This window comes from Balaenoptera physalus, assembly GCF_965194825.1.
Source record: "Balaenoptera physalus genome assembly, chromosome: 16".
Taxonomy (NCBI): Eukaryota; Metazoa; Chordata; class Mammalia; order Artiodactyla; family Balaenopteridae; genus Balaenoptera; species Balaenoptera physalus.
The window spans coordinates 21,394,476-21,415,842 of record NC_138898.1 but is presented as its reverse complement, the minus strand read 5'-3'; the positions used below and the strand labels follow the sequence as shown (position 1 = coordinate 21,415,842).

Here is a 21,367-nt window from a genome sequence, read left to right as displayed (position 1 = left end):
CTCTAGGTGCGCGGACTTCAGTAATTGCAGCACAAGGGCTTAGCTGCTCCGCGGCATGTGGGATCTTCCCGGACCAGGGATCAAACCCGTGTCCCCTGCATTGTCAGGCAGATTCTTAACCACTGTGCCACCAGGGAAGTCCCAAATCTGGGATAATTTGAGTATCAAAATAAATAATGATATTAATGAATTATAACTCAGGGAACAAAATAAAGATCCATGAGTCCACACTAATGTAAACAGATAAATATATAAGTAAATACGAAGGAAACACTCTTCCTTACAGTAGAAAGTCAATTAGACTTCCTTACAGTAGAAAGTCAATTTGTAACTTTATGTTTGGTAGCTTTTTATTATAAATAATTTAAAACCTACAGGAAAGTTGCAAAAACAGAACAAAGATCTCCTGTATACAATTCACCAAAATTCCCCAATTGTTAATGGTTTCACTATATTTAGTTTAGCTACCAAAACATAAAGTTTTGCATAGTTGAATTGTAATATGAAAATTCCAACCCCATTTCCCGACCAACATCTCCTTATACATATATGCTGGCTTAGATACAAAAGCATATTCTTACAATAATTTCTTGGCAGTGAAATTAATGGGTCAAAGTGTCTTAAACTCAAATATTATCCCATTGCCCTCTGTATTAGCTCCCTAGAGCTGCTGTAACAAATTACCAGAAATTTGGTGGCCTACAACAACAGAAATTTATTCTCTCTCAGTTCTGAAAATCAGAGTCCAAAATCAAGGTGATAGCAGGGCAGCAATCCTTCCAAAGACTTCAGGGAGGATCCTTCCTTGCCTTTCTCAGCTTCTGGTGGCTCCTGGTGTTCCTTAGCTTGTGACTGCATCACTCCAATCTCTGCCTCCATCTTCACACGGCCTTCTTCCCTATGTGTCTCTCTGTGTATCCTCTCTTCTTATAAGGACACACTCATTGGATCTAGGGCTCACCCAAGTCCAGTATGACCTCATCTCAATCCTGACCTTAATCACATGCACAGACACTGTTTCCAAATAACATCACAGTCTGAGGTTTCAACAGGAATTTGGGGGCACACTCTTCTATCCACCACACCCCTCTGAAATGCATGAATTTATACTCCAGCAACAGTGTGTGCATATGGCACCACATTGTTCAGCTTTAAAATTTTTTTTTTGTTCAAGATCAGCCCCAGCCCCACTGAACTATCCCATGACGGGACCCAGAAGTTCCTAAGGAGTTCTTTGGAAAAGCAGATGTCCAGCCCAGCTGTGAACTCCTGCTCCAGTTCCCTTGTCCTGCAGCTGCCTTGGGGCCACTGTTTCTTACATCTGCCCTGGGTGACATCCAACACTGCTGGGTAGAAGAGGAAGCACTTTCCCGTTCAAAAGCCCCTCCTTGGACTGCAGGGCAGTGAGAGGACAGAGCTCCATCTATCCCTCCGAGGAGGAACTACAACAGAACTCGATGACACATACAAGCAACAACTTCCTGGCAACCATGATAGTCGGCTGGGGAAATCCAACCAAGAAAGCACAGTCCAGCAGCCCTTCAAGCAACCTTTTCCTTCATCGCAAATTGCTGGAACTTGGGCTGCCCGAAAGCCTTGAACTTTCTCAGCTCCTCTCAACTGGCTCAGTTCCTCATCTGGCCCCTGGCTTTATAAGCACCTAAGCTTCTGCTTAGGGAAGCTGCAGGACACATAATGCAAAGCCAGCTCGCAGTGTTACCAAAAGTGGGGTCCGGCTCCTTGCAGCTTGAAAGCCAGTACTTGAGAGGTAAGGTTGATAGAAAGGAAAGTTTTCTTTATTTCGGAGGCTGGCAACCAGGGGAGAGGGTGGGCTCATGTCCAAAGGCCAACTCCGCACTGACAATCAGTGGGCAAGAGTTTCAGGGGTGTATAGGTGGAGGGAGGGGGCTACATGCAGAAACAGCACAGTCAGCTCTGACCGTCATCTTGAAATTGGGCATGCAGTGGTCTGATCAGAGTCATCTTGATTGTTTTAAGTACAGTTAGTCTTCAGTTCCAGGGTCGGTTTGTTCCCATTTCTTGGAGACCAGTTCTCAGAATTGTGGCAGCCTATGTCATGGCTACAGTCTGGTCATCATGTATCGATAGTTAACTTCTTCTACAAGGTGTGGGTTTCCGTATATACAAAACAGCTCAAAGGATATGGCTCAGAATATTATCTATAGCCCTTGAGGAGGAACTTAAGGTCCTTGACTTTATTGAATGACTATATTATTATTTGGTCTCGTTTGACTGTTTTCCTTTGTTTCTACATGTTCTCACTTCTCTGATTAAATGTATTCTTTGACTAAAGTTCTTCTACAGGCAGGCAGGCGGAGGACATGTGTGGGGCTGGCGTGGAGGACCATCAACAGGGTCCTTGTGGTGGTGAGAGCCCAATGAGTAGGATGGACAAGGGCAGCTAATGGGGGTGAGTGTCCGAGGCGAGAGGAAGGTCTTTAGTCTTGGAACGCTGGGGAAGGCCTCCTGGAGGAGGTAGAGCCTGAGCACACCTTGAAGGATGTGAATGAGATGATTTAATTGTCCTTTGCGGTTTAAGTCAATAAATTTGAGACAGCGTGAGAGGCTGATGGGGACTCTCAAGATTCATTCAGAGGACTGATGTGCCCTTGGTTTTTCTGAGTTTGATGATCTGTCTTCCTTCCCTAGATTGAGGATACGTCGCTTCTTACTCCGGAACTCTAATCTGAGTCTACACTCAGGGCAGGGTGTCAGAGCCTCCCTGTCCAATAACTATGTGTCTGTCAGTGGGAACTGGAAGGTGTTTTTCACGTGAGTAGTACTGGCGTTAGACTGTTTCTCGGCTTTGGGCAAGGGCATGTCCTCTTCCACTGGAATTCCCTTTCTGGGTTCTGAAACGTCCAGTCTATAAAGGACACAGATCTGACCATCTCTAAGCCTCAGTTTTATTATCTGTAAAATGGGGTCAATAATAACCCACCTCATAGATGCAATTGCGGCTTAAATAAAATAACAGATGTAAGGCATTTAGCAGTGTGCCTGGCACGTAGCAAATAATCAACACCGGCGGTTTTAATTTAAAAGTTGAGGCTCAGGGACTTCTCTGGTGGCGCAGTGGTTAAGACTCCGCAGTCCCAGTGCAGGGGGCCTGGGTTCGATCCCTGGTTAGGGAATTAGATCCCACATGCATGCCGCAACTAAGACTTCACATGCCACAACTAAGGGGCCCGCCTGCCACAACTAAGACCTGGTGCAACCAAATAAATAAATAAATTTTTTTTTAAAAATTGAGGCTCAGACAGGACACACAGCTGGTTAGTGGGGACTGGGAGACAAACCTGGGTCTTCATACGTTTGGCTTCTCTTCTGGGAGGTGACTGGTTCTACACCCTTTGCTTCTCATTTCTCCCACCCAGCACCTTATATGGTACTTTTGATCTGAGTGTGGATGGCACTTCCATCTCGATTTCTCTGAACTTGGGCAAGGACCAGTCTGGGCGACCCACTGCCTCCATGACCCACTGCAGCAACTCCACTGGCCATGTCAGCATTGAAATTTCTGGACACCTAAGGTAAGTGACCCCACACACTTGCTGGAGATTGTCAGAATGGCCTCAGCATCCAGCTCACCCAGGGGATGCCTCTGATGGGACATCAGAGTTAAGACTGAAGATTCATTAAGATCAGAGGTCAGTGAACCAAGGCCTGTGGGCCAAATCCACCTGCCACCCATTTTTGTAAGCAATATTTCACCGGAACACAGCCACACCCATTTGTTTACATTTTGTCCGGGGCTGCTTTAGTCTGACAACAGCAGTGCTGAGTAGTTGGCAGAGACCATACGGCAGGCATTGCCGAAAATGTTGACTATCTGGCCCTTTAAGAAACAGTTTGGGGACTTCCCTGGTGGCGCAGTGGTTAAGAATCCGCCTGCCAATGCAGGGGACATGGGTTCCATCCCTGGTCCAGGAAGATCCCACATGCCGTGGAGCAGCTAAGCCCGTGCGCCACAACTACTGAGCCTGTGCTCTAGAGCCCACGAGCCACAGCTACTGAAGCCCGCGCGCCTAGAGCTGGTGCTTCGCAACAAAGAGAAGCCACCACAATGAGAAGCCCGCGCACCGCAACGAAGAGTAGCCCCCGTTCACCGCAACTAGAGAAAGCCCGTGCGCAGCAACGAAGACCCAACGCAGCCCAAAATAAATAAATAATAAATTTCTAAGAAAAAAGAAACAGGCAAGATTGTCTTTAATGGCAAGCCAGCATTTCAAAGTGACTTCCTTGGAGGGGCTGCTCAGTGACTATGGAATGAACGATGGTGGTCTCTGGGGTGACTGCCTCGCACTCAGTTTGGGTTGGCACTGCATCACTCAGATCCTGGCAGGACACAGAGGGCAACTCAAAAGGCTTAACTGACAAGAGTCTAATGAAGAGAATATTAACTGGAGTGTGGTTAAGATTAAGGGGTGTTCAACAAGGGGAGGGAAGGGGGTTACCAGAGCCTAGAAAGAACTGGACTCTTGGAGAAGGAGCCAGGGGACAGGAGTATAGTGGTCCAGCAGGGAGGCACCTGGGTGTAAATACCCCATCTCCTCTCTCCTTCCTGCCTGTGTCTCCCATTAGCCAAAACAACCAGCAGCCAGGGAACAAGAGAGCTTGGGAGATGAATCTGCTGTCAGCCCTCCAGGACACAGAGAACAGAATGGAGCTGGCAGGGGGAGCAGTGGCAAATAAAATAAACTGTGAATTAACTTTTTGCTTGAGATGTATGTGTTGGGTGACCATGTTGAGTTGAAAAAATGTTTCTTAATCCTGTCAGTTTTGGGGGAATTTCTATTTTGGGGAACCCAGAGACTGTTCATTGTTCATTTATTCAACTGACAAATGTTTTCTGCACAAATACTAGAGGCTTTAAACCTGAGGCTGCCATTTGGGAAAGAAAACTTTTAGCTGAGCCTGTATAGCTTCAAACCACTGTATTGTATTTGGTGTTTTGTTTTATTTTTGGCTGCGTTGGGTCTTCACTGCTGTGCACGGGCTTTCCCTAGTTGCAGCGAGCGGGGGCTACTCTTCATTGTGTGTGTGCGGAGCATGGACGCTAGGCACGCGGGCTTCAGTAGCTGTGGCACACGGGCTCAGTAGCTGTGGCTCGCAGGCTCAGTAGTTGTGGCACACAGGCTTAGTTGCTCCGCGGCATATGGGATCTTCCCGGACCAGGGCTCGAACCCATGTCCCCTGCATTGGCAGGCGGATTCTTAACCACTGTGCCACCAGGGAAGTCCCCACTATATTGTTTTAATTGGATGGGCATAATACCCCATTTCTCAGGAGCAAATCCATGAAATTTTATATGGTTTACACACACACACACACACACACACACACACACACACACACAAAGTGGAAATGGACAGAGTAGAGCCAGCAAAATGTTTTAGCTACTTCATTATGGTGGTGATAGCTACATGGTTGCAGTGCTATTGATATGGACACAGAAAACATGGACACACATGCTCTTGACCAAAATGGGGACTTAGTAGCTTTACTTAATCATTCGTTCAACAAAGATATCTTGATACCCTATTATTTGTCAGATCCTGAGATAAATGCCAGGAATACAAGATGATGCAAAATAGACAAGGTCCTCATCTTGGTGCAGTGTATACTCTAGTGGGAGAAAAAGACATAAAATATTTTAATATACATTGAATTACCTTCAACATAGCTGTGATAACATACTCATCAGGAAAGTCCAGATGCTATGGACGCAGAAGGATTTTCCAGCTTCTGGAGCAGGGATAGTTTCTTCATGGAAAGGATATCTGAATCAAGCCTTGAATTCCAGCAAAAGCGGAGGAGGGAGAGCTTTTCTAGCAGAGGAAGAAGCATGTGCAAAGATCCTGAGGCATGAAATAGCCTGTGCTTTCCAGGAAGTATAAGGAGATCAGTGTACTTGGAGGGGGAGCAATTAATTAGGAGAATTGAAGGGAACAGGCAGGAGTCAAATTTTGGTCTTTACCCTAATAGTAGGCAGTGGGAAGCCATTGGAGGATTTTAAGAAGGGCAGTGACATAATCAGAATTGCTTTTTAAAAAGAGCACTTCCTTTAGAAGAGATTAGAGTAGGGCAGAGTGGAGGGAGGGAGACCAGAGAGGAGATGGAGGCAGTAGTCCAGGTGAGAGATGGTGATACCCCAGACAGGTGATGGCAAGAGGAAGAACCAGTCCAGGATGACTTTTAGTCTGTGATCCACGGAAAGTCTCTTAGTGCTTCAATCTTTTATACTTTGACTCAGCACTGGAGAGGTACCCATAGGTGTCATGGGAGGCAAGCTTTTCCAGAAGCAACACCCCAACCACAGCTGCCTGGGAACCCAGCCACAGTCTCTATGGCCAAGGTCACTCAGGCCCATCCAGGGGCCAAGGGTCAGCCAGGCTGTGAGTCCCAGGCTTGCTCAGGGGACAGAGCCCCAGAAAGTTCAAGATGCTTTCTGCAGAACCCCAAGAAATACTTGTGTCCGATTTTACCACATGGGTTTATAATACATGTACATTTAAAATAACACGCATAACTAATCATTCAATCAGCAAGCATCAAATGGGAAAGGAAACTTTACGGGAGAAAAAATTTTATCGGAAGTGATTCCACAAACTTAGTTCACTTTTTTCCCACAACCCCTTAGACTCACCCCCAGGTGAGTATATAGCGTGACATGCCCCGTTCTGGACCACGATTCTCACAGTGGTCTGTGGCTGGAAGTGGGTTAGACTCACATGTGAGCTCTGTGAGGTTCCTCATGTGAGTTTCATGAGGTCCCCTCAACACCTAACAGTGCTTAGCATGTAAATGAGGTCGGCAAATGTTTGGGGTTTTTTTTAAACTTTTTTTTTTAAATTAATTTATTTAGTTAGTTTTTTGGCTGTGTTGGGTCTTCGTTTCTGTGCGAGGGCTTTCTCTAGTTGCGGCGAGCGGGGGCTACTCTTTGTTGCGGTGTGCGGGCTTCTCATTGCGGTGGCTTCTCTTGTTGAAGAGCACGGGCTCTAGGAGCACGGGCTCCAGTAGTTGTGGCGGCACACGGGCTCAGTAGCTGTGGCTTGCAGGCTCTAGAGCACAGGATCAGTAATTGTGGTGCACGGGCTTAGGTGCTGCGCAGCATGTGGGATCTTCCTGGACCAGGGCTCGAACCTGTGTCCCCTGCATTGGCAGGCAGATTCTTAACCACTGCACCACCAGGGAAGTCCCCCAGATGCTGTTTTAAGTATTTGTACAAATGTTAATGTATTTAAATTTCATACCACCTCTATAAAGTAGAAACCATTAACATCATCCCCATTTTATAGGTGAGGAAGTTGAGGCACAAAGAAGTTGGAGACTTACCCCAGGTCCCAGAGCTAGTAAGTGGCAGGCCAGGATCCCAAACCATATAGTTAAGCTCCAGAGTCCATACTTTTCACTGGGCTGTGCTCCCTCCCCTGCATCCTGAGCCTGGAAGAACACAGGACACAGCTCCCCACCCAAAGAGAAGATTCTGTGACAGGGGAATTTCAGGCAGCTATCAGGGCCTACATATTGTGGAGCCAGAGGAACCTTCCAGGACCCTGATCCACAATCTAGAGAGGAATCTCCAACCCAGCCACCATCCAGGCAGGCGTTGGATGCCTCTGCCCGACAACCTCTCTGGTAGGAACCTTGGTGGTTGATATGTCCTTCTGTCTTCAGGGTGAATTATTTGGCTGAAACTGGAGCTCCCCAGTCCCCTGTGATGCTCCGCCCATCAGTCTGCCCCCAAAACACAACCGCATGATCTACTTTGCAGTCTCCGAATATGCCATCAACGCAGCCAGCAGGGTTTACCAGCAGTCTGGGCACATGAAATTCATCATCTAAAATAAGCATGTGAGTAGGGGAGGGAGGAGGGTGGGGGCCCAAGGAGAGAGCATCAGATGGGACGGTAGACCTATTGTAGGTGCTCTCAGGATCCAGGGGAAGAACGTGGAATTTGGAGCCTGCCAAATAGGGGTTCAAATCCAGGCTGTGCTTCAGTTTCCCTGTCTGTGTGTATGGTTCCTAAGCATTCTTATTCCCCAGGGATTATATGAAAGACAGTCTGTAAAGAGCTTGGTGTCTGATGCACGTATGTACATGTTAGCTATTATTAGCAGTATTTCTAAAAATAAGACAGACTCTGGTGTGTCGTATCAGGTACTCCAAGCAGCAGATGCCAAGACAGCTTTAGACTTGTAAGAGATTTATTAGGGAAACAGCCGAGAGAGATAATGGGGATTGGAGGATGGAGCAGGCGGGGAGAGCCCTCAGACTGGGATGCCCGAGAAGCAGAGGGAAGGCAGGCGGATGGGGTAGAGGAAGTGCTGCTGTAGCGCTAAGTCTCAGCTAAACTGACGGGGAGCCACAGCACAAAGCTTGTTCATTAGAGGAGTGCATATCAGGCAGAAACCAAAGGAGTCTGGCTCCAAGGTGAAATCCTATGCGTGATCGTTTAGGTCTGACCATAGGCAATTACATAAGCTTTACCTGACAGGTCTCACCTGGCAGACCAGACTTGGTTCATGGCCAGCGTTCGCTAGTTTCCAGAGGGAGCTGCCCTTAAGGACGCAAGCCCCCGCCCTGCTCCCACCCGGGGCTGGCCATGCTCTTATGCCAATCTGCGTTCCTAGCTTAGACACCTCCGTTTAGAGGCCGATTTATGGATGGGGAGGGGGGAACTTTAGCTGAGACCCCTTACTGGAGGCCTTGAAGACAGTTTTCTCCAGTTTGACTCAACAGTCAATACTTTTCTCCTCCTGGTCCTTCCCCATGTCCTCCACCTCCTCCCCCTGGGTCCACAATGATATCCTGTGTCCTGCCACAGGGAAAAGTACAGAACACAGCGGGGGCCAACGTCCTTTCCGGTTTAGCCTCCTGCTTGCACTCTCGCAGTAAGCGAATTAAGCCTTAATTGTGACGTTCAGTGTGGCTCATTGTCTTAACCAATCACCTCGAATCCTGAAATCTGACAAAATTCTTCAGCTCTACCACCCGGACTGTGCCCAGTCTGGAGCTGGGAGCTGTCTGGAAGAGGGTGGCCCCCGCGTGAACGATGTGGGCTCTGAGTGTGACACGGGGGATGCGGGGTGCTGGGGGGAAGCTGTCAGCCGCTGCCCTCCTCACAGCTGATCCCCTGAAGGGAGGTCTGAGCAGCGCACACACACAGCCCCCAGCCGAGCTCTGTGATAAGGAGCAGCCCCGGTGAAGAGTGGGGATCTTGGGGGGGCAAGAGATGGAGGAAGGTGCGCTGTGGACGGGTGTAGGCAGCGCTCACCAAGCTGAAAGAGGAGCAAGTCAGAGGCCTGGGTAGAGAATAGCACCAGGAGAGATTTCTGGCCAGAAAAGAAAGCCATATCTGGAAGCACATTAAATTCAGATTGCGGTGGTTATCAGCTCTTGTTGACCCTTTAGGGGAGCATCCTGAGAAGTGGTAAATAACAATAACAGACATTTATCAAGCCCTTCCTATGTTCCAGGCCCTGCACGTAGCACTTTACCTTTATAATATCTCATTCATTCCTCACACACCCTGTACAATTGCTATTGCATTCATCCTTGTTTTCCAGGTACAGAACCTAACAAAGTTTATCAACCATCAGTCAGCCAAAAAATGGCAGAAGCAGTATCTGAGCCCAAGCTGCCTGACCTCCAAGTCCACACCTTTAACTACTCTGCTGTCCTGCTTCTCAAGTAGCTTCCTGCTTCATCTGCTGCAGATTCCCTTCTACTTTCCAATCCAGCTGCACACCAGCTCATTCCGGGCCATCATTCCTCAGGTAAGACCTCTGCCCGCTCATCACAGAGGACAAGACAAGCCTACTGACGTGGGCCAAATGTGGAGATTGTATGTGGACATCTATGAATGGTGCATAAACTTTCTCCAGACAAACAGCTTACTTACTAGCATAGTGGATAAAAACAGAAGTTATTAAGTGATTTTTTTTTTTTTGGTACAAAATTCCCATCATTCTCTGAGTCCTTGTGGCATAAAGACACAGGATCTGGATTCAGATCACCTGGATTTGAATCCAGGATCTGCTGTTTCCTGTCTTGGGAACTTGATCTTGTTGGGCCTCAGTTTCTTCATCTGTCAAATGGGAACGACTTTACTACCTGCCCCACTGGGTTGCTGGGAGGTCAAGTGGGAGGTAACACTCAACCAGTGCAAATATACAGGCTCCTTCCAGGATGCAAATAGGGGTACATTGGGCAGGCTAATAATTGGGGGCTAGACCAATAATTGATATTTGTTTGATGTTTATGTAGAGCAGAGCTGAAAAGTGGCAGGAGCAAAGTGGAGAAGAGCTCTCAGCCTCCTCTTTTTTGAGCCAGGCAATTCAGCTCTGGCCCCAAACTTTCACACTAGTCAACACAAGCTGGCCTACGTAGGATGCAGTATGGTGACCATCCACTGTTATTGGAGGATGCCCACCGGGGTGTCTCAACCATCCCAGATACTTTATCAAAGTGCCCTTTCCAACCATAAAGCCATCCATCCACTGAAAAGGAGTTCTGAAAAATATAATTCCCACCATCCTGTGATTTTCCACTACCATTTTAGGGCCCTTGAAGATTTGAGTCTTGGGGCTCTGCCCATCTGACCTCTCCTATATAGCTCAGGGTCCCTCTGTCCATCTCCTATCCTCCCCAAGTCTCTGCCCTCTTTTTCCAGCTGGCCAGATTGTACCCCAATATGGAGCTAGAGTTTGAGACGTCACCTCAATCAGCTCCATTCCTGATGTTCATGAGGAAATGTGACCTCATGCCGGTGATGGACATCCAGGCCTTCGCTCTCCTGCCCAACTCCTCTGGCCGCAAGTCCCTCTTCCAACTCAGGGTGGTAAGTCTGAACCTGGCCAGGGCAATAAAGGGTCACGTTTGCCATGGGTGGAAGCCTCTCGCTCAGCTGAAGGACTGGGAGACTACGCAGCTGATAGATTCTGGAGGCTATTTGTTTCTGGAGCGTGGTGAGTGGGTCTTGCATTCCTGGTCTGAACAGCCGGCCTTCCTGAGGCCATAGGTAATCAAATCATACACTGGCAGAGTTGCAAGAAACCTTAAAAGTCATTTACTCCAGCTGAGGTGGAAAATTTTAGCTTTCTCACTGTTACATTTACTATAAAAATTTGTTTAATTTCAGGCATAAACTTATTTAAATTGTTATAAATAAAAATCATCAAATTACCTTTTTAAAGAAGGTATAAAATTTAAAGAACTTGTAAAATAGCAATACTCTTCAAATTTATTTACAGATTCGACACAATCCCTATCAAAATCCCAGCTGGGTTTTTTGCCAGCTGATCCTAAAATTCATTTGTAAATTCAAGGGGCCCAGAATAGCTAAAACAATCATTTTTTTAAAAAAATTAATTTATTAATTAATTTATTTATTTTTGGCTGCGTTGAGTCTTCATTGCTGCACGTGGGCTTTCCCTAGCTGCGGTACTCTTGGCTGTGGTGTGCGGGCTTCTCATTGCAGTGGCTTCTCTTGTTGTGGAGCACGGGCTCTAGGTGCACGGGCTTCAGTAGTTATGGCACGTGGGCTAAGTAGTTGTGGCTCGTGGGCTCTAGAGCACAGGTTCAGTAGTTGTGGCGCACGGGCTTAGTTGCTCTGCGGCATGTGGGATCTTCCCAGATCAGGGCTCGAACCCGTGTCCCCTGCATTGAAAGGCAGATTTTAACTGCTGCGCCACCAGGGAAGTCCCAGCCAAAACAATCTTGAATATGAAAAATGAAGTTGTAGAACTCATACTTCCCTATTTCAAAACTTACTATAAGGCTATAGTAATCAAGACAATGTGGTACTGGTATAAATTGATGGAATAGAATTGAGAATCCAGAAATAAATTATCATAATTATAAATCAATTGATTTTCAATAAGGAGACCAAGACAGTTAAATGTGGAAGAATGAACATTTAAGAAATGGTGCTGGGGCAACTGGATATTCACATGCAAAAGAATGAAACTGGACCCCTTCCTTATACAATACACAAAAATTAACTCCAAATGGATCATAGAAATAAATGTGAGAGCTAAAACTATAAAACTCTTAGAAAAAAGATAGTAAATTTTCATGACCCTGGGTTAGGCAAAGCCTTCTTAGATACGACTCAAAACCACAAGCAACAAGATAAAAAATAGCTAAATTGGACTTCATCAAAATGAAAAACTTGTGCTTCAAAGGGCACCATTTGAGAAAGTGAAAAGGCAACCCACAGAATGGAGAAAATACTTGCAAATCATATATCTGATAAGGGATTTCTATCCGAAGTAGTTAAAGAATTCTTACAACTCAGTAATAAAAAAAGACAGCCCAATTTAAAAATGGGCAGAGCACTTCTGGGAAGATGGAGGAGATGTACATTTCCCTATTCCCCCTGCTAAGTACAACTAAAAACTCATTATGTATAAAACAAACATAAGAAGACTCTGAAAGGCAGAAATAAGAAGGCAGATTAGCTAGGGACCTCAGGACTTATGCAACAACGTAATCATGAGCTCTCTGAGTTTTATTTTTGCCCTCCTGCATATCCCAATTTGGGGCTGAAGAAGTCAGCAACCCAGAAATGCCAACAGGCACAGACAAAAACAATAACAACAATGACAACAACACCACCTCCTTTCTCCACCCAAAGAACCAGAAAAAGGGAAGCCTAGTAAGATAGAAAACTTTTAGACAATAATTCCTCTACTGCAGCCAAACACCAGAGAAAAAGAAATGTAGCCCTAACCCCACCCATGCCAGCAAAGACTGATTGGAAAGCCTAGACCTCCACTCTCATGAAGCTGTAACAAGTGCCCCGACACCCCTCCTGGGGTGGGGTGGGGTCAGTGGAACAGAGAAGGAATAAGTGAACTAGAAGATAGAAAAGTAGAAATCACTTAATCTGAACTACAAAGGAAAAATAGACTGAAGGGAAAAAATGGAAAGAGCCTCAGAGACCTGTGGGACTATAACAAAAGATCTAACAGGATCAGGTCATCAGAGTCTCAGGAGAGGAGAAAGTAGGAGGGGCTGAAAAAGTCCTCAAAGAAATAATGGCTGAAAACTTCCCAAATTTAGCAAGAGACACAAATCTACAGATTCAAGAAGCTGAGCACATTCCAAACTGGATAAACCCAAAGAAATCTATGCCAAGACACATAATAATTAAATTTATGAAAATTAAGGGTAAAGAAAAAATCTTGAAAGCAGCCAGAGAAAAATGACACCTTATCTATAAGGGAAAAACTCTTCCAATGGCAGTATGTTTTTCATCAGAAACCATGGGGGCCAAAAGAAAGTGACACAATATTTTTCAAGTGCTCAGGCTCCCATAACAAAATATCATAGACTGGGTGGCTTAAACAACAGAAATTTATTTCTCACGGTTCTGGAGACTGGGAAATCGAAGACCAAGTCTGGAAGTAACGCACACATTTATGCCCACATTCCACTGGCCAGAACTCAGTCACGTGGCCATACCTAACTTCAAAAGCGGTTGGGAAATGTAGTCCAGCTCAGTGTCTTAGAAAACATGCAGCAGGCTCTGCCACAGGACCTTCCTTGTTCATCTTCAATAATTCTTGGCCACTGTTCAAACTGATAATGACCTTGTCTATACTTGAGCAGAAGCCAGCCTTTTTCTGTCCTTTGGCTGGAACACAAATAATGTTCCCTTTTTCCTTCCACAAGCCTTTGGGACATCAATTAGGTTTCAGAGTGGAGCTGTTCAGTGATGCTGCCACAGGCATTCATTCAAGTGTTGCAGGTAAGCTCTCACCTCCTGGAAAGAGGAAGTGGACTCAGGTAGAACAGCTAACCATCATAGATGGGACAGGCTTTACGGGGCCTCCAAATCCAATCACCTGGTTCAACCCCACCCCTGTAACAGGTCAAGCTTCATCATTAAACACAGATGTCAATTACTGGTGTCTTTAAATGTCCTTAGGGCTTGGGGACTCTCTGAACTTCCCTTGGTAGCCTGCTTATAAGTGGATGATCTCCCCATTCAAATGCTCTGTATCTTTAGTTTGGACTTCTTCTCCTTTCTTGATGCTTCCATGAAAGTGGAGACCTCTGAAACCTCAGCTCACCTCTCATAACGTCAGCTGTGGAGCCACCAACATCCTGCATCCTCAGTCCATAATCCTTGGGTAGCTGCTCTTCATGCATCTGTCCCACATCTGGCTGTAGTATGTATCTCCAATATTTCTGGAGATTTGTCTCCTGGACTTGGACCCAACAGGATGCCTTCATGGGCTGAGAGCCTGGGTCATCCTCTTTTGCTTTTCTAGAGAACCAACATCTCCATCACCATCAATGTGAACTCCAGCAGGATCGTTGGTTCATTGACCACAGTAAGGTAAGAGGCCATGGGTGGGGGGAGGGGAGAGGATGGGACGGTTTGGCACTTGTCCTAGCGGTGTCCTCTGTCCAGAGCCTTTACCTGTGCCCCACATCTCATCCACTCTGGGCGCTGCTCCCTGCTGAGGTACAGGTGCAATGGGTTGACCAGAGGAATGAATTCCTGGTCTCAGGGTTAGATGCTGTTGGCTAATAGAATGCCTGGATCCTGTTAAAACAAACATCTCCTTAAGGGATCTTTAAAAAAGAAAAGGTAATTATGAGCATTTGGGGCTTTTGGAGGTCCTGGAATTTGAGTTTATGCATGTGGCTTGGGGGTCTCTGCAGTGTTAGGGAAGACAGCCAAGGGCTTAGATTATGAGGAGACCACAAAGTAAGAAGGATTTGTGAGAAATCTCACACAATGATTTTACCAGGGAATCAATGATACTCCTCTGCCCCATGAGCGGAAAGCCAAGAGATCTGTCCAGGGTAATTAGAATTCCTGAACAAGGGAACCAGGTCAGCAACCAAGTGAAAGTCCATCAGGAAGGAGATCAATGGGGGGAATTGGGACTCGGCTTTTATAGTGACAGCAATTGGCATGCCAGCATCATTTGTGGTGCCTCTTTTTTCCATTTTTATTGTCTATTGCCATATTATAAAAGTATTGCATGCTCATGGCAAGAAAAAATTGGAAATTACAAAAGTATTGAAAAACAAACAAAATCACCCATCACTTTGCCACACGGAGATTATCACCATTAATTGTTTCATGTTTTCTTCCAGTCTTTTTTTTTTAATTTATTTATTTATTTATTTATTTATTTATTTATTTATTTATTTTTGGCTGTGTTGGGTCTTCATTGCTGCGCATGGGCTTTCTCTAGTTATGGTGAGCGGGGGCTACTCTTTGTTGTAGTGCACGGGCTTCTCATTGCTGTGGCTTCTCTTGTTGAAGAGCACGGGCTCTAGGCACGTGGGCTTCAGTAGTTGAGGCACGCAGGCTCAGTAGTTGTGGCTCGCGGGCTCTAGAGCACAGGCTCAGTAGTTGTGGCGCATGGGCTTAGTTCCTCTGTGGCATGTAGGATCTTCCCAGACCAGGGCTCAAACCTGTGTCCCCTGCATTGGCAGGCGGATTCTTAACCACTGTGCCACCAGGGAAGTCCCCAGTCTTTTTTAATACATTTTTATATCATTGGAGGCGTACATTACTTTTTGTATTCCACTTTTTCCAGGTAGTATTTATAGCATCCTAACTTCTTCAATTTATCAAAGAGGCTCAGCAAACATTATTTTTAACAATGTCACTTCTTAAATCACAATGCATGCTTAAAGCCTTAAATCCACAAGCACCACATTGCAGAGGAACCCTTGGGTATCCAGCCCCCAGAAATGCCTGTGCCCTTAAGCACCACACACCCCACTGGGGTGACCTTGGAGAAAGTATCAGCCATGGTCCGTAGTGACAAGTGCTTCTTTCTTTCTCTGCACAGTGAGCTGAAATTGGAACTGAAGCACTCCAACATCGGTTTCTTCAATGTGAGTTGTTTTCCTTCAGCATTTCTTGAATGTCCTCTCCAAGCAGGGCTTCATGGGAAGAAGCTTCATGGAAGGGTTCCAGGAGAAGCGACGTGGTCCCAGATAAAGACGCACTGTAGTCTTGCAGGAAATGGGATACCATGTCTGAAAGTTAACCATCCAAGAAGGGCTAAAGGGGCAACAGGACATGAAGATTAAGAGCATGAGCTTTGGAGGAAAATAGGTCTGGGCTCTTCTATCAGCTCTGCCACTTGCTAGCTGTGTGACCTTGGGCAAATCCCTTAACCTTCCTGAGCCTCAGCTTCCTTGACTATAAAGTGGGAATGATAATAGCATCTACCTCAAATGGGAGCTGTAATTTGAGATGAGCAATGAATTCAGTAAGACCCTTTGATCAAGTGCCTCACACATATTAAGCTCTCAATATATGTCACTATTGTAATAATAGTGCCCAGGTGCACAATCCCTTCTCTAAAGCCCTTGGGACTGATTGGTTTCAGAATTGGAAATTTTTGAGAGGTAATATGAGGCATGGCCCCTGTGTTATAAAACACTTCCAGCAGGACCTGGGGCAGCATTCTATAATCAAAACACATTTCATAATTTTGCAGCAAAATGTTAAAACATTCACATAAAGTAGAATAAAAAAAAACCACTAAATAGTCCCATGACAGTTCAGGTCATGTTTGCCATAAAATAAGCTTGCAGGCCCTTATGGGGAATGAAGTTCAGAGATTTGGGATTTGGGGATTGTGAGTAAGGAGCTGTTTATTGTGTCATGGTGATGGTCATTGTCAACCTGTTTTTTAAATGGGATGACAGGTTGATGTTTCCAGAGTGGGGAGTCAGATGTTCTTCCCTTGGATTTGTTTTTATTCATGTCTTACTTGATTCCTTTGCTCTGGCCCCTCCTCTGCTCCAGATGAATTTGATGGAATCCATCCACAATTACTATGCGCTCCACATCATATACCCCTCTCTCGATGGTAAGAATAGCTGCTACTGACTGCCCCATGCAAAAGCTGAATTCTACGCTTTCTGTAGGATTCATGATTTGTTCATTTATTCATTCATTCCTTCATTCCTTCGACTAGGTGAGCTTCTCTTCTGTGGTGGCTGGGGGACTGGCAATGCATGATGCTTGCCCTCATGGAGTTCACACTTTGTTGGGAAGGCAGACATGTAAATTACAACATAGTTAGATAAATGCCACAGCGGCAGAAAACTGTGGGGACTCGAGGGCTGCAGGAGCTAGGAGGCGGCACTGAACCTGACTTAGAGGTCAGTCTAGACTTGCAGGAGGTGAGGGCTATCTTGACTCCCAAAGCACAAGGAGTTAGGCCAAGGGAGGAGGAGCATTCCGGGCGGCACCGTGGAGAGCACCTGGAGTTAGCATATTTGGGTCCTGGTCAGGTTAGGTCACTGACTTGCTGGGTGACCTTGATGGAAGGAGGGCTTGGGACAGTCGCTGCTTGTGAACCTAGCGGGTTCCTCTGATGCCAGGGCCTTCTCCAACTGGCCTCACCATCTGCCTTTTATGACCAAGAGATAAGAGCAGCGAAACTGGCTGGGAAAAGAGAAAGTGGGGGAGATGGTGGTCCTCGGGGATGAGTCCTTGGATATAAACACTGCATGTCCCAGCCCAGGCTTCTTTGGATGGTGGATGAAAGAGGGCTCTCGAAGGGGCCAATAGAAGCTCAAGAGTCTGTCACATCTGTCCACCCCTGAAGAGGCCTGTGTCTCTATGTGCCCTGCATCCAGTAGCCTGCCACCTGTCAAAGTAGCCCGCTCTCTCATTGGCCAGCTGGGAATGCAACGTTCTGCATCTATATCTGCAAATATATTGAAATAAGGTATATAAACTGCTCAGGGCAATTCTTGGCTCACACTAAGCTAGATCGATAAATTATAGTTGTCATCATCCATTCTTACTTATTAAAAATTCCTTAATATACTATTAGGATGACCCTTTTTTTTTTTTTTTTAAACTTTGGGTTTATTTATTTATTTATTTTTATGGCTGTGTTGGGTCTTCGTTTCTGTGTGAGGGCTTTCTCTAGTTGCGGCAAGTGGGGGCCATTCTTCATCGCGGTGCGCGGGCCTCTCACTATCGCGGCCTCTCTCGTTACGGAGCACAGGCTCCAGACGCGCAGGCTCAGTAACTGTGGCTCACGGGCCCAGTTGCTCCACAGCACGTGGGATCTTCCCAGACCAGGGCTCGAACCCGTATCCTCTGCATTGGCAGGCAGACTCTCAAGCACTGCGCCACCAGGGAAGCCCGACACTTTTTAATTTAAAAAAAAAATCTATCTTAAACCATCAACCAATGTCATTCTTCTGGTGAAATCATACAGGTGTTCTGTTTTTATCTTGGAAGGCCTAGGGAATTAGCCAGGGACGTCTGATGACCTTGGCCAGGAAAACCCGAGGTACCTAAGAGTAAAGACGTGAGATTTTTGGCAAGGATGGTGAAAGATAATGAACCAACGCCAAATAGTATCCTGGAATGCTTGGTTAGTTAGCAAAGAAAGTTACGATTTTTCCTGCAGATTACTCTATCCAATCTACTGTTCTAATCATGGGCTGTTTGAAAAAAACTTATTATAAAAACTTTCCAGTCTCCTTGGCCCCTTCTTCTCTGTTTCTGCATCTTTTGGCAGCAATAGGCTCCCCAGTTTCTCATGGGTTTTCCTGACCAAGGTCATTGGACAACCCTGCCTACTTTCCTGGATTTTCAGGGTAGAAACATGTCCCCTCCAACCACAAAGGCCCACTTCACACACCACACACACACACACCCCCCCCACACACACACACTTCTCCCACTGGCAGGAGGCATGCCTGCTGTTTTATTTTTAATGTCAGCAGACATGTAGGCAGATTGACAAACAAGGCTGAGTCTCTGAGAACGGATCGTTGTCTGGGAGATGGGAGTGACGGCTGACACACACTTATTTAAACGGTTCAGCTGGTCCCCTTGCCTTCTGGACTCCTGGGTTAGCTAGGCCAGCACCACAAGCGGGCAAGTCTTCCTGAAGAAGTACAACACCTGCTGGGCCTCATGCCAGGGCTGGGCCCATCATAGGATACCCTAATAAGAAGCATCATACCTGACAAGCTTAGAAAAAGAATCGACGATGCTTTGGATTATAGTTGACAGACATCCAGCTTGACTGGGGTTATGCAGAAAATAGACTTGATCAGAAAGTTCTTGCAAGCAAAAGCCAACATTGGTGGGAAGATTTTAAAGGCCTGACCAAAGATGCTTCTCATGCATGTCCTGTCTACAACCAAATTCTGACAAAACAACGGACAGTCTGAAGCCAGAGCCTCAGGGTCCCTTCAACCTCCTCCAAATGGACTGCATTCAATTGTCCCTTAACAATGGGACATATGTTTTGGTCATTATATGTCTATTCAAGAAAGGATCAAAAATTCCTCTTGTGAGAAAGTCACAGCTTTAACAGTGACCAAAAAAGTTTATGTTGCAACAGGCGAATAAATCTGACTTTATTGTTCCCTTGTGGTCTTTATCAGATGGGTTTTATCAGACTATTCAAGTTTTCTTTCTCCTTGAGGCAATTTTTTTGGATGTTTTCTAGAAATGTGCTCATTTTGTCAAAGTTTAATTTTTTTTTTTTGGCCGCGCCATGCAGCTTGCGGGATCTTAGTTCCCCGACCAAGGATTGAACCCCGGCCCTCAGCAGTGAAAGTGCCGAGTCCTAACCACTGGACCGCCAGGGAATTTCCAAAGTTTAAATTTTTATAGGCAAAAAGTAATCTGTATTTTTTTTAATCCCAGTTCTGTCCTATGTCCTTTTCCCTTCCTGAAATTATTTTTCTTCATCAGTTTCATGACTTTTCAAAGAACCAACTCTTAGCCATGTTGATCGTTGTTGTATTTTTGCCTTCTGCTTTAGTTTCTGCTCTAATTTTTATGCTCATTACTTCTATTGTTTATTACTTATTAATAAAAATTACTCAGCCTTTCTTCTAATATAAGCACGTGAGGCATAAACTTCTTCAGAATTATTTTAGCTACATCTCACAAGTACTGGTATGTAGAAATTTTCATTATCATTCAGTTCTAAGTATTTTCTAATTCCCCTATGGTTTCATCTTTGATGAGTTATTTTTAAACGTTTTAAATTTTCCAAATATATGGATTTTTCCAAACCCATTTTTGTTGTTATTGTCCTTAATTATATTGTAGTACGATACAAATGTAATCTGCATAACTGATTCTTTGTTATTTGTGACTTGTTTTGTAACCTGGAACATAAAAAGTATTTGTAAATGTAGGTGCTTGAGAAAAGCATATATCCTCTAATTTGGGGGTATATGTTTCTAGATATTTATTAATCATTGCATTATACATATCTTAAGTTGTAAAAGGAGGGGAACTATTTTTGCTTTCCTGGAAACTTCAGCATTACAGGCTATACCCTGAAAGCCTCAAGGCCGAAAAAAGACCAAAAAAACTTGAAGAGGAAACTTCAATAAATAATAATAGCTATCAGTTATTGAACACTTTCTGAAGCCACACCCTACAGAGGCTTCCACATACAAGTCTGTTTAATCCTTACCTCACCATGTTCCTGTGGAGGTGTGGTTCTCATTTCACAAGGGGAAACGGAGGTCAGGTGATGGAAACTCACATCATGTCACCCTGCTGGGTTAGACCCCAGGTTGGTGACTCGGAAGCCAGTGCTCTCACACCCCCTCCAGGCTGATGCCCCCGATTTACCCAACCCCCCCCCACTCATAATCACAGGAATGCAGCACCAGGCACAGCAGCCCTCTTTGGGCTCCTCAAATGACAGCCTTTCTGTAAAGGTGTCCCAGCAACTACTTTCACGGAATTCAACTCCCTATTTTCTAGACTGGTGCTGTCTGAACCTCCTGCAGTGATGGGAATATTCTATGTATCTGCACTGTCCAACCCCGCAGCTACTTGTGGCTACTGAGCACTTGAAATGTGGCTGATAAAACTGAAGACCTGAATTTTAAAAGTTTTATTTAAATCCATTAAAACAGCCACAAGTGTCTGGTGGCTTGCCATAATGGACAGCAGTTCTAAACAAGCTCCAGGAGGCACCCCGTTTTGTTTAAAGCTGCATCCCCAATACCTACAGTGCCCAGCAGTGCGTGTCCTGTAACGTTTGGTGTGTGGAGACATTATCTATATATTTATTGGTGACCCCTTTTAGGGCACAAACTGTCTTATTCACCATTGTACCCCTATGTCTAGTATGATGTCTGGTTAATCTCCCACCAGCTGCTCCAGTGAGGCCTAGTTTCCCAGCCAAGGTTTGTGCCTTACTGACCTTAAGCCTGGCTCCTGGGTCACCTTGGATGAATGCCCTCCCCAGATCTCCTCAGGCCCTCCAGACCTGGGATGGCTCCTGCTTCACACACCGCAGTAGAACAGGGCAGGCATGATGACCAGTGCCCGGTGTCCCCAGGAACA

At 45.6% G+C, this 21,367-nt stretch overlaps 1 protein-coding gene and 1 long non-coding RNA gene across 2 annotated transcripts in view; one reads left to right on the top strand and one right to left on the bottom strand.

Moving 5' to 3' along the window:
* LOC309645412 overlaps positions 1-21,367 on the bottom strand; it is a 280,748-nt gene that overhangs the window by 191,812 nt on the left and 67,569 nt on the right. The gene's annotated exons all lie outside the window — the stretch shown is intronic.
* Positions 2,636-17,857, top strand: LOC309646074 (lipopolysaccharide-binding protein-like; the record flags this gene model as incomplete). The annotated part of the gene is made up of 7 exons (XM_082432065.1): positions 2,636-2,793; positions 3,399-3,554; positions 7,702-7,780; positions 9,471-9,803; positions 10,700-10,867; positions 14,307-14,374; positions 15,852-17,857. Coding segments are annotated over 7 exons (1,206 nt in total), but the record flags the coding sequence as incomplete, so codon positions are not given.